Raw genomic sequence first — 13,261 nt, 5'->3', positions numbered from 1 at the left:
ACGTGCTGGTATGTGCATCCTGCAACACCCCCCCCCCCGGACCAGTAAAATGCTCAGTCCCTTGAAAACTGGGGGGTGGTGCCTGCCTCATGATAAAAGTCAGTACAGCTGAAACTAAGTGACATCGAGTGTTTCTCCCTTTCATAGACTTGAAATAGTATTTGGCAGCAACTAAAAATGTTGCCCCTGAAAATGGGCCAAGCCACATCCACACATCTTTACAGTTTCCGAAGCTCTCACCTCCTGTTTCGGGAGCACTTTTAAACACTGCCATTTCCCACCTGGTCTTCAGACACTGTTGCTAAATGGAACCTCTAGATTCAGAGGCAGTCTATCTCTTAACGTCAGCAGCTGGGGAAGCAACAACCAGAGAAGGCTGTTGCCTCCACTGCCCTGCGCAGTGAGCTTCCTTAAGGCGTCTGGTGGGTGCCCGTGGGTGGGGAATGCGGTACTGGGGTAGAATCACTAAGGTTGGTTTGATCCATCCAGCTGAGGTTTCCTTGAGGACTAGGAACAAGGAACTGAGAAGGAGGTGTAAGGAAATAACTGCTAAATTTGAATAAGGAACTGAGATTTAGGAATTAGGGATAAGAAATGATTTGGGTACAACGAAAGTAAGGAGACGCAGGATTAAGGAACCGGGAATAAAGAGCCAATTCCAGTCTCCATCTGCCTTCACCAGGGCTACGGCTGCTCCTTCCCACCGGCCAAGTCCCTACCGGGAGCTGCTTCCCAAACCCCGCTTCTCCACTACACAACCCGAGCAATCTGCCCATTGCCGGCGGTTGGCGGGCCGTGCCTTGGGGCGAGCGAGCGTCAGGGAAGGCGCTCTGGCTCCTCCTCCTCTCGCCTGCTCGGTGAGCTCACAACCCAGCCTGGGCGGCCCCTTCGACGGACCGGCGCGCAGTTGCCAAAGAGCGCTTTGGAGAGAGAAAGGCGAGCGCGGCGGATAAGAGAGAAGCCTGCGTGGCTGGGTCAGGAAAGCGAGCGAGCAAGAGGCAGGAGGAGGACGGAGAGAGCCCCCAGCTGCACCAGGGCGAGGCGCGTGTGATCCCGTCGAGGCGGCGCCCGCGGCTCCCTGCCCCGGAACCCCTGCGCCTTCGCCCGGATCATGGGAGTCTAAACGCGGCGCAGCCATGGCCATCAACACGGAGGCGCCGCTGGCGAAGGCGCTGGAGAACTCTCCTCCGCCTGTGGACTCGCAGGAGACCGAGAAGCTGCTGACCGCCGTCGGGGTAGCCCCGAAGTCCTTCGCAGCAGGTGGAGAAGGCGGCGATGAAGCGCCCGCCGGGGGCGAGGCCGAGCGCAACGGCCACCACAGCCTGCCTTACCAGTCCGGCTCGGAGGGGAAGCTGGAGGCCACGTCGCTCTCGCCATCGCGGCTCAGCCTGGGGCGCGCCTCGTCCACGGCCACCTCCAACCTCCACGAGCCGGGCCGCTCGCGGGACTACCTCCCGCTGGCCATCTTCTCCTGCTTCTGCCCCATCTGGCCCCTCAACATCCTGGCCTTAGTCTTCTCCATCATGGTAAGCGGCCGTTCCCCCGCTCCAGCGCGTCCCCTCGGGGCTCCGGCTGTGCGCAAAGACGCGCCGCCCTCGCCAAGTTCCTTGTGCGCCCTGGGCGCACCGGGGACTTCGGCACGGCGTCGGGGAGTCGCGGAGCGCGGAAGTCCCCGGCGGGAACTTTGTAGCTGTGTTTAAAACTTGAGCAGAGGGCGTTACATCGGGGAGAATGGAAGGAGAGTGTCGGTAAGGGAGGGGTGCCTTAGTTTTTCCAAAAGTCTGTGAACACTGGACGTTTTGGAGTGGACTGTTCTTCCAATTTCAGAAGGACACGACTTTTTGGGGTGTGCGTGTGTGAGAGAAAGAATATGCAGTCATGTCGACCTAGCTGGCAAGAGGAGGAGGAGAAAACAAAAGTGATATTAACAACTTTCCCTGCATAACAGACTCCAAATACAGCAGCTTCCTTCCCAAATACGGGTGGGGCGTGTGCATTTTGTGGATTGGGGAGGGGGAGAAGGGAGAAAGACTTAAGCAGAGTGTGAGGATTAGGGGGAATTTAATAATATTAATACAGTATTATGCTAAAAGTGCCCTTTCAAATGTAGAATCTTGCTCACTGAATTAAGGCTACGTTACCCTATACCCGCTGACCAGGGAGTAAGGCGCGTTGAATTCAATAGCAGTTCTGAGCAGAAACGTCGAGGATTACACAGCAATAAAATCAATTTCATTCGCGGGCCAAATGACGAGGGTTTTTTTTTTTTTTTTGAGGGGAAGGGGGTGTTGGTTGGTGTGCGTGTGTGTCTAATTCCCTCTTCTGCTTAGCAAACGACGTTGATCAATAGCTCCAAACCCTGCCCTCTTCCTTCCCATCCGCCCCAGCTAGACATGGGTCGGAGACGGATCCCACGTAAGTTAAGACGTGACAAGAACAGCCTGAGGGGGTCTCTTTCTTGCTTGGCTCGGGATTTTGTCGGAGAGAAATTATACAGTGAGGAAATGGGGGGGTGGGGGGGTTCCAGAATTTGTTGCCATGTAATATCGAAATAAAGAAAGACTACCTTGAACATGCACAGAGCGCCTCTGACCACAAAGAACAAACACAAGCTTCTGCCACCGCGAGGGTAAGAGACCTCAGAGAGCAGTTTTCAGAGCTGATAGGCGCATATTTGGTTGCACATTAACCTCTGACTGGGGTGTGTGCCCCCTTCCATTCCCACCCTGTGGGTGTGCTTACCACCAAGGTGAGGGGCAGCCACGTGTTGACAGGATCCCCTGCAAAGAATGGCAGAGAAAATGCTTCTGCACCTCAAAACGGGCAAAAGTCTCCTGGCCGCGAAGGCATACAAACTAGCGGGGCTGCAGTGCTTAGCGTGGGGAGAGACCTGGGTTCTAATCCCCACTTGGATATACGAAGTTCTCTGGGTGTGATCCTGGGGGCCAGTCCCCATCCTCTTAGCCCGACCTGCTTCGCATGGCTGTTGTAGGGATTAAATGAGATGGGGGAGAGCCATGGAAGCCGTCTTGAGCTCCTTGGGAGAAAAAGGTGGGTTATAAAGGAAGGCAATCAATCAATAAGAGGGGGGGGTCCAAAGTTTGTCGGGGGGTGGCAGCAGCCACCCCACCCCCCGAAGTCACACAGCATCCCCGGGATGACTAGAGGGAACAAGGACGAATTAGTTTACGTTGAACAGTCCCAAATTGACTATAAGATCTGGGCATCCATACAAGGGGTGTCTTCCTCTTTCTCCCCTCCTTAGTCAACCAAGCATACCTGGGGTTGGCTTTGGGGCAGGCGGGGCAGGATTTGGATGCTGAGAAGATTCATCCATAGGGCTGGAGGGGAGCATGCTGGCGCAAGGAGAATTATTCCTCTCTCTCTCTCTCTCTCTCTCTCTCTCTCTCTCTCTCTCTCTCTCTCTCTCTCTCTCTCTCTCTCGATTTGGCTCCAGGAAGGCTTCCTGGCAGACGCAGCAGGGGAAGGAAGGGAAGGGTGGAGGGGGAAACAGATCACAGAATTCTAGCATTGTACAGTTGGGAGGGACCCAAAGGGTCATCTAGTCCAACCCCCAACCCCTGCTGTGCAGGATGCTCTTTTTAATTTCTAAAATGGGGCGTGCCGGTTCTCAAGTTCCACCTTTGGGCTGAGATGAGGGCACCCACCCACCTAAGGGTGTAGAGGGCAGGTATCCAGCAGGAAACGGCCTGGCACGCTTGACGTGCTCAGAGGCAACGCTTACAATTTTGACATGGTTCAAGAAGGCTGAGCTCAGAAACAGAGAAGACTACGGTTTGGTTGCCACGCAGGGCCGGGAGAGGTGGAGAAAAGGGCAGCCAACATTATTGGGGAATTGTAAGCGCATCTCCTTTGGCCAAGGTTTACAGTGTTGGCTGTGTAAACTTGGCAGAGCAGCGGATGATGTGAAGAAAAGAGCCGTGTTGGCTGAGCTGATGGGAATTGTAGTCCAGAACAGTTGGAGGGCGCCAGGAAGGCCAAGGCTGGATTAATGGTTAATATAAAAGCTGAAAGAGAGAGAAGCAAAGAGGATTCCTGCAGGGAGCTGTCCAGGGTAGCAGCCACGAGTCCTCCAAAACAGGGAAAGCTTTTCGGGAAAACGCAGTGTGCTTCCAGACTGAACATAGGAAGCTGCCTTACACCGTTGCTCCATCGAGCTCAGTACTGCCTACACTGGCTGGCAGTGGCTCACCAGTGTTTCAGATCAGGGATCTCTTCTCCAAGCCCTAGCTGGAGACGCTGCTAGAATTTGAACCTGGGACCTTCTGCATGCAAAGCTGATGCTTTACCGCTGAGCTATGGCCCACCCCTTAAAAATAAATCAAGATGCTAGCCCTCATGGTGCTGAACTAAGGGCATGTTTGAAGAGGAACACAGGAAGCTAGCTTATTGGTCCTTCTGGCTCAGTACACTGGCTGGCAGCAGCTCTCCGGGATTTTAGGCAGGGAGCCTTTCCCAGCCCTACCTGAGGGTGCCATTGGCGATTGACACCTTCTGCAAGCAAGGCAGGTGTCCTGCCACTCAGCTCATGATAGGCAATGGGGAGAAAGGCTTGTCCACAGATAGACAGCAGGCTGAGTAGGACATGGAAAGAGGGGGGGCCATGGCACATGTGAGCCCCGCATCCATACTAATCATATGAAAACACTTGTTTCTCAAGACCGGCAAGTAGGATCGTTCTGGCAATAGCAATGCGGAGCCCCCAGGTTCAGAGGAAGTCTATCTCAGGATACCAAGAGATGGGGAAGAATGCCATGGGGAGGGCATTTGCACCCTTGTTCTGCTCAGGGGCATCCCAGAGGTGGTCATACAGCAGGGAGGAGGTTGCTGGGCCTAGGTGGGCCTTAGGCCTGGCCCAGGAAGGCCTCTATGGGTGTTCTTATGAAGTAAGATAGTTAAGAATGGGGCCTACATAGGCAGAATCAGCAGCAGGCCCTTTGAATATTTCATTTATTCATTAAAATTGTATAGCACCCTTAATCAGAAGACCACAGGGCAGCACACAACATAAGAATACAAAACGGAAGCACAAAATACATAATAAAACCAAGAACAAAAACAACTCCCACAAACACATTTAAAGGGTCGCAGAATGTTTAATTAGCCAAAGGCCTAGGAGGAAAGGAATGTTTTCGCCTGGCATCTAAAGATATGCAATGAAGGCGCCAGGCGAGCGTCCCTGGGGGGGAGCAACCCACAAGCAGGGAGCCACTGCAGAAAAGGCCCTGTTCTCATGTTGCTGCCCTCTGGACCTCTCATGGAGGAGGCACACAAAGAAAGGCCTCAGATGATGAACACAGAGTCCGAGACAGTTCATATGGGGAGAGGCAGTTGTGAGCCATTAAAGGTTTAATAGGTAAAAACCAGCACTTTGAATTGGGCCTGGAAACTAATTGGCAGCCGGTGCAATTAGGATTGGTGTAATATTCTTAAACCTGGCCAGCAAATTGTACACCAGCTGATGTTTCTGAACCTTCTGCAGAAGCAGCCCTACATTTAACACTTTGCAGTAATCTAATTTAAAGGTTATCGGAATACATCTCGGGGACAGAGAACTGGGGAGGGTCACTGCCGTTTATGTCCTGTCCTCACACCTGGGAAGGGCTGTAGCACATGTGGCAGAGCATTTGCTTTGCATGCAAAGGGCCTCAAGTTCAATCCCAGGCATTTCCAAGTAGTAGTAGTAGTAATAATAATAATAATGATAATAATAATAATTTATTATTTATACCCCACCCATCTGGCTAGGTTTCCCCAGCCACTCTGGGCAGCTTCCAACAAAATATTAAAATACAATAGTCTGTGTAATCTCACTGTATACAAGTTGTACAAGTGACAATAAAGTATTTCCGTTTAAAAAAGCTTCCCTAAACAGGGCTTCCTTCAGATGTCTTCTAAAAGTCTGGTAGTTGTTCTCTTTGACATCTGGTGGGAGGGCATTAAACAGGGCGGGTGCCACTACCGAGAAGGCCCTCTGCCTGGTGCCCTGTAACTAGGCTTCTTGCAGGGAGGGAACTGCCAGGAGGCCCTCGGTGCTGGACCTCAGTGTCCGGGCAGAACGATGGGGGGGGGGGGAGGAGAGACGCTTCTTCAGGTATTCTGGACCGAGGCCGTTTAGGGCTTTAAAGGTCAGCACCAACACTTTGAATTGTGCTCGGAAACGTACTGGGAGCCAATGTAGGTCTTCCAAGACCAGTGTTATGTGGTCTCGGAGGCCACCCCCAGTCACTGGTCTAGCTGCCACATTCTAGATTAGTTGTAGCTTCCAGGTCACCTTCAAAGGTAACCCCACGTAGAGCACATTGCAGTAATCCAAGCGAGAGATAACCAGAGCATGCACCACTCTGGCGAGACAGTCCGTGGGCAGGTAGGGTCTCAGCCTGCGTACCAGCTGCCCTGGACACAGAATTGACCTGCGCCTCCATGGACAGCTGTGAGTCCAAAATGACTCCCAGGCTGTGCACCTGGTCCTTCAGGGGCACAGTTATCCCATTCAGGACCAGGGAGTCCCCCACACCTGCCCGCCTCCTGTCCACCCAAAACAGTACTGTCTTGTCAGGATTCAACCTCAATCTGTTAGGTAGGGTTGGGAATGTCCCCTTCTCTGAAATCCTGGAGAGTTGCTGCCAGTCAGTGTAGACAATCTTTAGCTAGAAGGACCAAATGGTCTGAGTCAGCATAAGACAGCTTCCTGCATAAATAAATCAGCCCTTTATTCAGAACAATGAGGACTAGGGTCTTTAATTTTAGGGGGTCACAGCTCAGTGGTGGAATATCTGCCTTGCATGCAGAAGGTCACAGGTTTAACCTCCAGGCAGAGAGGCTCGTCCTCTGAAACTCTGGAGAGCGGTTGCTGCCAGTCAGTGTAGACAGTACTGAGCCAGATGGTCTGACTCAGCGGACGACTCAGCAGAAGGCTCCTTGTGAGTTTCCCAAATGCGTCCTGCAGAGTAAAGGATGCTGGATGGACCATCTTTGTTTAAGAGATTGTTTCTGCAGTCAAGATTTAGTTTTTGGAGATGCAATCTTGTTGCTGTTACCTGCTGCATTTCAGTGATCAGCAAATAAATTTTATTGCATATTCATGAATAGAAGTAGAAGTTCACATCAGCTTATTGCGGCCATTTAAAGTCTGTGGCGTCTTGTAACCGTGAGCGAACTGCGTGAACCTTTGGATGGTGCGAGGCGCCTTGAGCATGGCTCACTAAGGATCCAATGTAAGAGGACGTTGAAGGCGGACCTTTGGTCTGCTCCAGCGGCCAGGCTCTTCCGAAGGATCGTTGTATCCTTCAGCATTTCTGTCCCCTTTCAGGATGAGAAAAGCAGCAGAAGCCACTGAAGAAGTCTTTCCCGACTCCCTGTTATTTTGTAACAAGTCAGGAGCGTGTGATGTTTTTGCCACCTGTGTCCATTCGATTACCGAAAGCAGCCCCAGAGGACCATTACATACTCCACGGTTTTGCAAAGATAACTTCGATTCTCCGCCGCGGAAGCACACACAGAGGCCATCTCCCCGATTAGCAGCAGCAACAAAAACAGGCTTATAAACCGCAGTCATAACCCTGTTTACCTGGGAGTGCGTCCATGCAAAATAAGCATATACAGTACTGTAAAGGTAAAGGGACCCCTGACCATTAGGTCCAGTTGTGACCGACTCTGGGGTTACGGCGCTCATCTCGCATTATTGGCCAAGGGAGCCGGCGTATAGCTTCCAGGTCATGTGGCCAGCATGACAAAGCCACTTCTGGCAAACCAGAGAAGCACATGGAAACGCCATTTACCTTCCCGCTTTTGCGGTCCCTATTTATCTACTTGCATTTTGATGTGCTTTCGAACTGCTAGGTGGGCAGGAGCTGGGACCGAGCAAAGGGAGCTCATCCCGTCACAGGGATTCGAACCGCCGACCTTCTGATCAGCAAGCCCTAGGCTCTGTGGTTTAACCCACAGCGCCACCTGGGTCCCAGTACTGTGTGTGTGTGTGTGTGTGTGTGTGTGTGTGTGTGTGTGTGTGTGTGTTGCAAGAGAGGGTTTAATGGGAGATCTTAGAATCAATAATAATAAATAAAGGGGGGAAGTCGGCTAGCCAGGGGCTTGCTAGGTTTCCATTCCTCTCACTGTGCAGGTCACATGCCTGTGTTATTGTTGGAATCACGGGAGATGTTTGCTGTATTCTGTTTCTGTCCCCCCCCCCCTTCTTCGGACTTCTCTCAGCGAGAGGAGACATGTTTTCCTTTTGTTCTGCCCTACGTTTAATAAAGTAGCTTTTAGTACACAACCTCAGCCTGGCTCCGCCTGCGTTTTATCTCTGCTGGACTCTGAATATATGCTCAGTGTCTCCAAGACATGAGTCGTAATAAATTGTCGGAAAAGGGCTGTCGGAACTCCCTAGAGCTGCACGCTGAACGCTGATGGGAGAGACGGGCTGGATTCGTTCCTGCATTATGCCTGGGGACCGTTCTTGCTCCCAGCTGACCCGACAGGGTTGACATAGAAAGGTGTGTGTGTGTGAAAGCAGTGTAGACCTGAGTAAAAGCACCACACACACACACACTCACATCTAAGGTTTCTCATTTTTAATGTAAGCATGAGCCAGCTGTGTGCCGCTGCAGCAAATAAAGCCAATACATATGAGGGCAGCTCTTGTTTAGGGAAGTTTTTTAATGTTTACAGACTATTGTATTTTAATATTTTGTTGGAAGCCGCCAGGAGTGGCTGGGGAAACTCAGCCAGATGGGCGGGGTATAAATAATAAATTATTATTAATACAATCCTAACCTGGAGATTTCGGGGACTGAAGCAGGCAAGGATATTCTGCGTGCAAAGCAGATGCTCTATACTCCTGAGCTATGTGGGAAGCTGCACCAGGGCCCTTTTAAAAGGTGTTACAGAATGTATTGTTTATTTATTTAAGAAATCTGCCCATGCAGATACATGGGCTTCAAGGCTACTGGCTTGGAGAATTTACTTTCCAGTGCTAGATTTATTCATTTAATTCCTAAAAAATATATACACCATTTGGTGGTGGTGGTTGTTTTTATATTAAAAAAAACCCACATACCTCAAAGTGGCTTACAAAAAAGCTAGAACTATCCATACTATAAGATGACCCAACAGCAAAAATTCAAACCTTTCAAAGATGTTAAAATAACAGTAGACTGAAAACAGATCAAAAGCCACATTAAATTTCTCAACAATTGGACAGCCATGCCTAAACAAGGATGCTTTAAGCAGGCGCTGAAAAGAGCTAAGTGAAGGCGCCTGCCTGATATCAAGAGTCAGGGAGTTCCGAAGGGTAGATGCTGCCACAGTAAGATGCCGAATCCTCCCAAATATACTGGAACAGGTATTATGTGGTCCCTGTAACAGTGCCGGTTCCACCGATCGAAGCAGCCGTGTGGGCTTATGTGGGGTAAAATGACCTCATAGGTAAACTGCCCCCAAGTTGTTAGCCGATATCAACACCTTGAATTTGGCCTGGGAGAAAATCGACAAGCGGTGAAGATCTCTGAGCGCAGGTGTTCTATGCTGACAAGCCCTCGCTCTGGCCAGCAATCGTGGGGCAGCATCCTGCCCCAACTGCAGCTTCCCAAGTGCGAGGGAAGCCCCCCCCCCATATCCTCACAGACTGCAGGAACCCCAGGAGGGTAAATGCCAGCATACAGGCCTAAGACGGATCCACTTTTCTCCCCTCCCCTCCCTTCTTTTGACAGTCTAGGAACAGCTGCCAACAGGGAGATGTGGATGGAGCACGGAGGTTGGGGCGGGTTGCCCGATTCCTCAGCATCATCTCTATCGTCCTGGGGACCCTCATCATCTTGGTTTGCACACTGAAGTTCACAGGTATGTCCCACCCAATTCCTCCAAAGACACTCGCTCACAACCCTCAGGGAGGGAAAAAGCCTGGCATTTCAGGTGGCAAAGCAGGAGGCTCTTAATCTCAGGGTTGTGGGTAAAATATTCCTGCGTTGCAGGGGGTTGGGATGGATGACCCTCCGGGTCCCTTCCAACTCTAAGATTCTATGATTCTAACGAAGCTACGTGATTTTCAAGGACGGTCTTTGCAGGGCTACCCTCCCCGCAGCTCCAGGCCAGATCAAAAAACCGTTCTTTGCTCCCTTCAAGGAAATGATTCTGCTACGCCTCTCTCAATTTTGGTGGCAGGGAAGAGCTTTGACAGCATTTCCCAGACAAAACAAACCCATGTTTCTGTCCGCAAGGAGTTTATAATGCAAAGCGGTTCAGTTGGTAGTTCCTGAACCAATGCATTCAAATGACGAAAAAGGAGATTGAGACTAAACTTTAGGAAGAAGTTTCTGAGAGTAAGAGCCATTCAGTTGTGGAATGGTCTCCCTCAGAAGGTGGTGGACCCTCTTTCACTAAAGGTTTTCTAAAAAATAATTTTACATTTAATTGATATACATTACAACAATTATTCAACCATAATTTTAACATCTCCGACTTCCACCCCTCTCCCCCTTTGCATTCATTTTCGTCCTTTCCTGCATACTCCAAATTATCTTAACGTATTCCTTTATTCCTCAATTCTCATATATATCTCATATATACCGGTATTTTTAAAACTGCAGGTTTTTACAAGAATCCTGCCAATGGCTTCATCTCTTTACAGTTTATTTGTAAATACTCAATAAACCATTTCCATTCCTTTCTAGAGTTTGTTATCTTGATTTCTTATGCTCCCTGTGTAAGTTTTGCCATTTCTGCATACTCCATTAGTTTCTACTTTCAGGTGCTACTGAAGGAATTTTTTTATTTTACTTCGACCCAGACCAACACGGCTACCTACCTGTATCCATTAGTTTCTGTAACCATTCTCTTTCATTGGGACTTCTTCTTGCTTCCAGTTTTGAGCAAATAACATTCTCGCAACTCTGGTCTCGCATAAACTAACTTCTATACTACTGGTAGTTCTGATCCCATTATTCCCAAGAGAAAAGCTTCTGGGTTTGTTTTTTTAAAACGAATGTTATCTGAGACATCTTTTTCAATTCATTATATATCACTTCCCAGTAAGCTTTAACCTTTTTGCAAGACCACCACATATGGGAAAAGGTACCTTCTTTCTCTTTACATTTCCAACACTTATTTGATTTTGAATTAGACCCTTTTGCAAATCTACTAGGTGTTAGGTACCATCTATATAACATGTTCATATAATTTTCTCTTAAACCAGAACATGCTGTCAATTCTATGCCCATATTCCATAATCGTTCCCATGCTTCCATATTTCTATGTTATGACCAATTATCTATTGCCCCTCCTTCACTAAAGGTTTTTAAGCAGAGGTTGGATGGCCATCTAGAATCATAGAATCATAGAGTTGGAAGAGACCACAAGGGTCATCCAGTCCAACCCCCTGCCAAGCAGGAAACACCATCAAAGCATTCTTGACATATGCCTGTCAAGCCTCTGCTTAAAGACCTCCAAAGAAGGAGACTCCACCACACTCCTTGGTAGCAAATTCCACTGCCGAACAGCTCTTACTGTCAGGAAGTTCTTCCTAATGTTTAGGTGGAATCTTCTTTCTTGTAGTTTGAATCCATTGCTCCGTGTCCGCTTCTCTGGAGCAGCAGAAAACAATCTTTCTCCCTCCTCCATATGACATCCTTTCATATATTTGAACATGGCTATCTGTTGGGGATTCTTTAGCTGATATGCCTGGGGTCGGACTGGATGACCTTTGGGGGTCTCTTCCAACCCTAAAATTGTAACAGGAACACACCTGTCTTGTGCTTGTAAAAACTGCCTGACCAAAATGACCCCCCCTCTCTCTCCACCCTCAGGTTACCTGCAATCAAATTAACACGAGCAAAGCTTGAGTGAAAAGGAGGTGGTGCTTCGACCTGCGTATTTATTTGTTTATTTGTTTTTTTGAGTGGCCGTAGGATGCCTCCCACTTCCGCGCAGTTGCAAAAGGAAGGACTTTTTCAGCGGGAGAGAAATGCGGGCATCCTCCACCGGCCAACCCTATCCTGCTCCCATCCTTGAACAGAATTACAGCATGCCCATCTTCACCATTAGCCTTTTGGATCACCAAAAAAGTTTGTTATTTCCGGGGGACGAACAAAATGTACAATCCGGTGAACAAGACTAGGCAGGAGGGGAAGAACGAAGACCCCTTCCTGCCTGGCACAGGAACTCTCTACCTCGTCATCTGCCACACAGAGAGAAAGACACGGAGGGGGGGCACAAAGAACCGTCAAGAGGAGGTGCATTTCTCCCGAAGCAAAACTCTCCTTGATCCCCCCCCCCCGCGCCAGCAGCAGTGAACTGGGTTTTGTACAGATTGATGCTTTGCCTCTTTGCGGGGTTTGGGCAGAAATCACTCCTATTGCCGTGCAAAAAAAAAAATGGAGAAGGAAAATCCACTGTGCCACCCAGCTACCGGGCAGCCCATTCCAAATACTGCTTCTCCTCTGCAGGGATGGTTCTGGAGCCAGAGGCGTAGCAAGCCCGGGTGGTACCCGGTGCGGATTTTTTTTGTCACCCCTCCCCCAATGCGGCTCTGGCTCTGGCGAAAAGTGAAAAACATGAATTGCAAAAAAAAACAACCTAGAGCTTACAGAACAAAACCGACTTCAGATATGAAATCAGCATTGAAAGAACATATAAGAACAGTTTAAAAATCTCATGCAACAGAAAAGAAAAAGAAAATGTTCCCCAGTGGGGGGCGCCGAGTGTCACCCGCCCCCATCGCCCCCCCTTGCTACGCCACTGTCTGGAGCAGGGATCAAGGGGAGGTGTGGGCGTCGAGAGGGAATTCTGTTTTGTATATTTTTGATGACCATTTGCATGCCTGTACTTAGGAATAGGGGGACCTCATAGCTGAGCCTTGTCTCACTGCCCAGGCGCCATCCTTGTGCTTGCTTGGTCCTGCGTGATGCATGATGGGTTGTTTTCTGGGTTTTTCTTTTTTCTTTTTGCAAGAGAGGCCCACGTTGGAGAATTAGTGGCGGTCCGCTGCCTCTCTCCGCGACCCAAGGGCATTTCATCCCTGGGGCGGCTGAGGGGAAAGGACCCCGCTTCTGCATCTCCCAACAGCTCGATCAGGCACCCGTCGGGGCTGGGATGTGAAAAGGGATCGTTTCGGATCCCTTCATTAAAATGAATTATAAACCTGTTTAGAAATAATATGCAGGACAAGCAGATGCAACGGAGGGATGCAGTAGGTTCAGAAAACCTTTTCTCCCTCTCTCCCGACACTAGAATACCGGGACACCCA

At 49.7% G+C, this 13,261-nt stretch overlaps 1 protein-coding gene across 1 annotated transcript; it reads left to right on the top strand.

Moving 5' to 3' along the window:
- The first annotated feature begins 922 nt into the window (after positions 1–922).
- TRARG1 (trafficking regulator of GLUT4 (SLC2A4) 1) lies at positions 923–12,514 on the top strand. The gene is made up of 3 exons (XM_035139954.2): positions 923–1,526; positions 9,732–9,861; positions 11,823–12,514. The coding sequence occupies exons 1-3, from the start codon at positions 1,137–1,139 to the stop codon at positions 11,840–11,842; spliced, it is 540 nt and encodes a 179-aa protein (XP_034995845.1). The 5' UTR covers positions 923–1,136; the 3' UTR covers positions 11,843–12,514.
- The last annotated feature ends 747 nt before the right edge of the window (positions 12,515–13,261 follow it).

Source organism: Zootoca vivipara, chromosome 15, assembly GCF_963506605.1.
Source record: "Zootoca vivipara chromosome 15, rZooViv1.1, whole genome shotgun sequence".
Lineage (NCBI taxonomy): Eukaryota > Metazoa > Chordata > Lepidosauria > Squamata > Lacertidae > Zootoca > Zootoca vivipara.
This window is presented reverse-complemented; position numbering and strand designations above follow the sequence as displayed.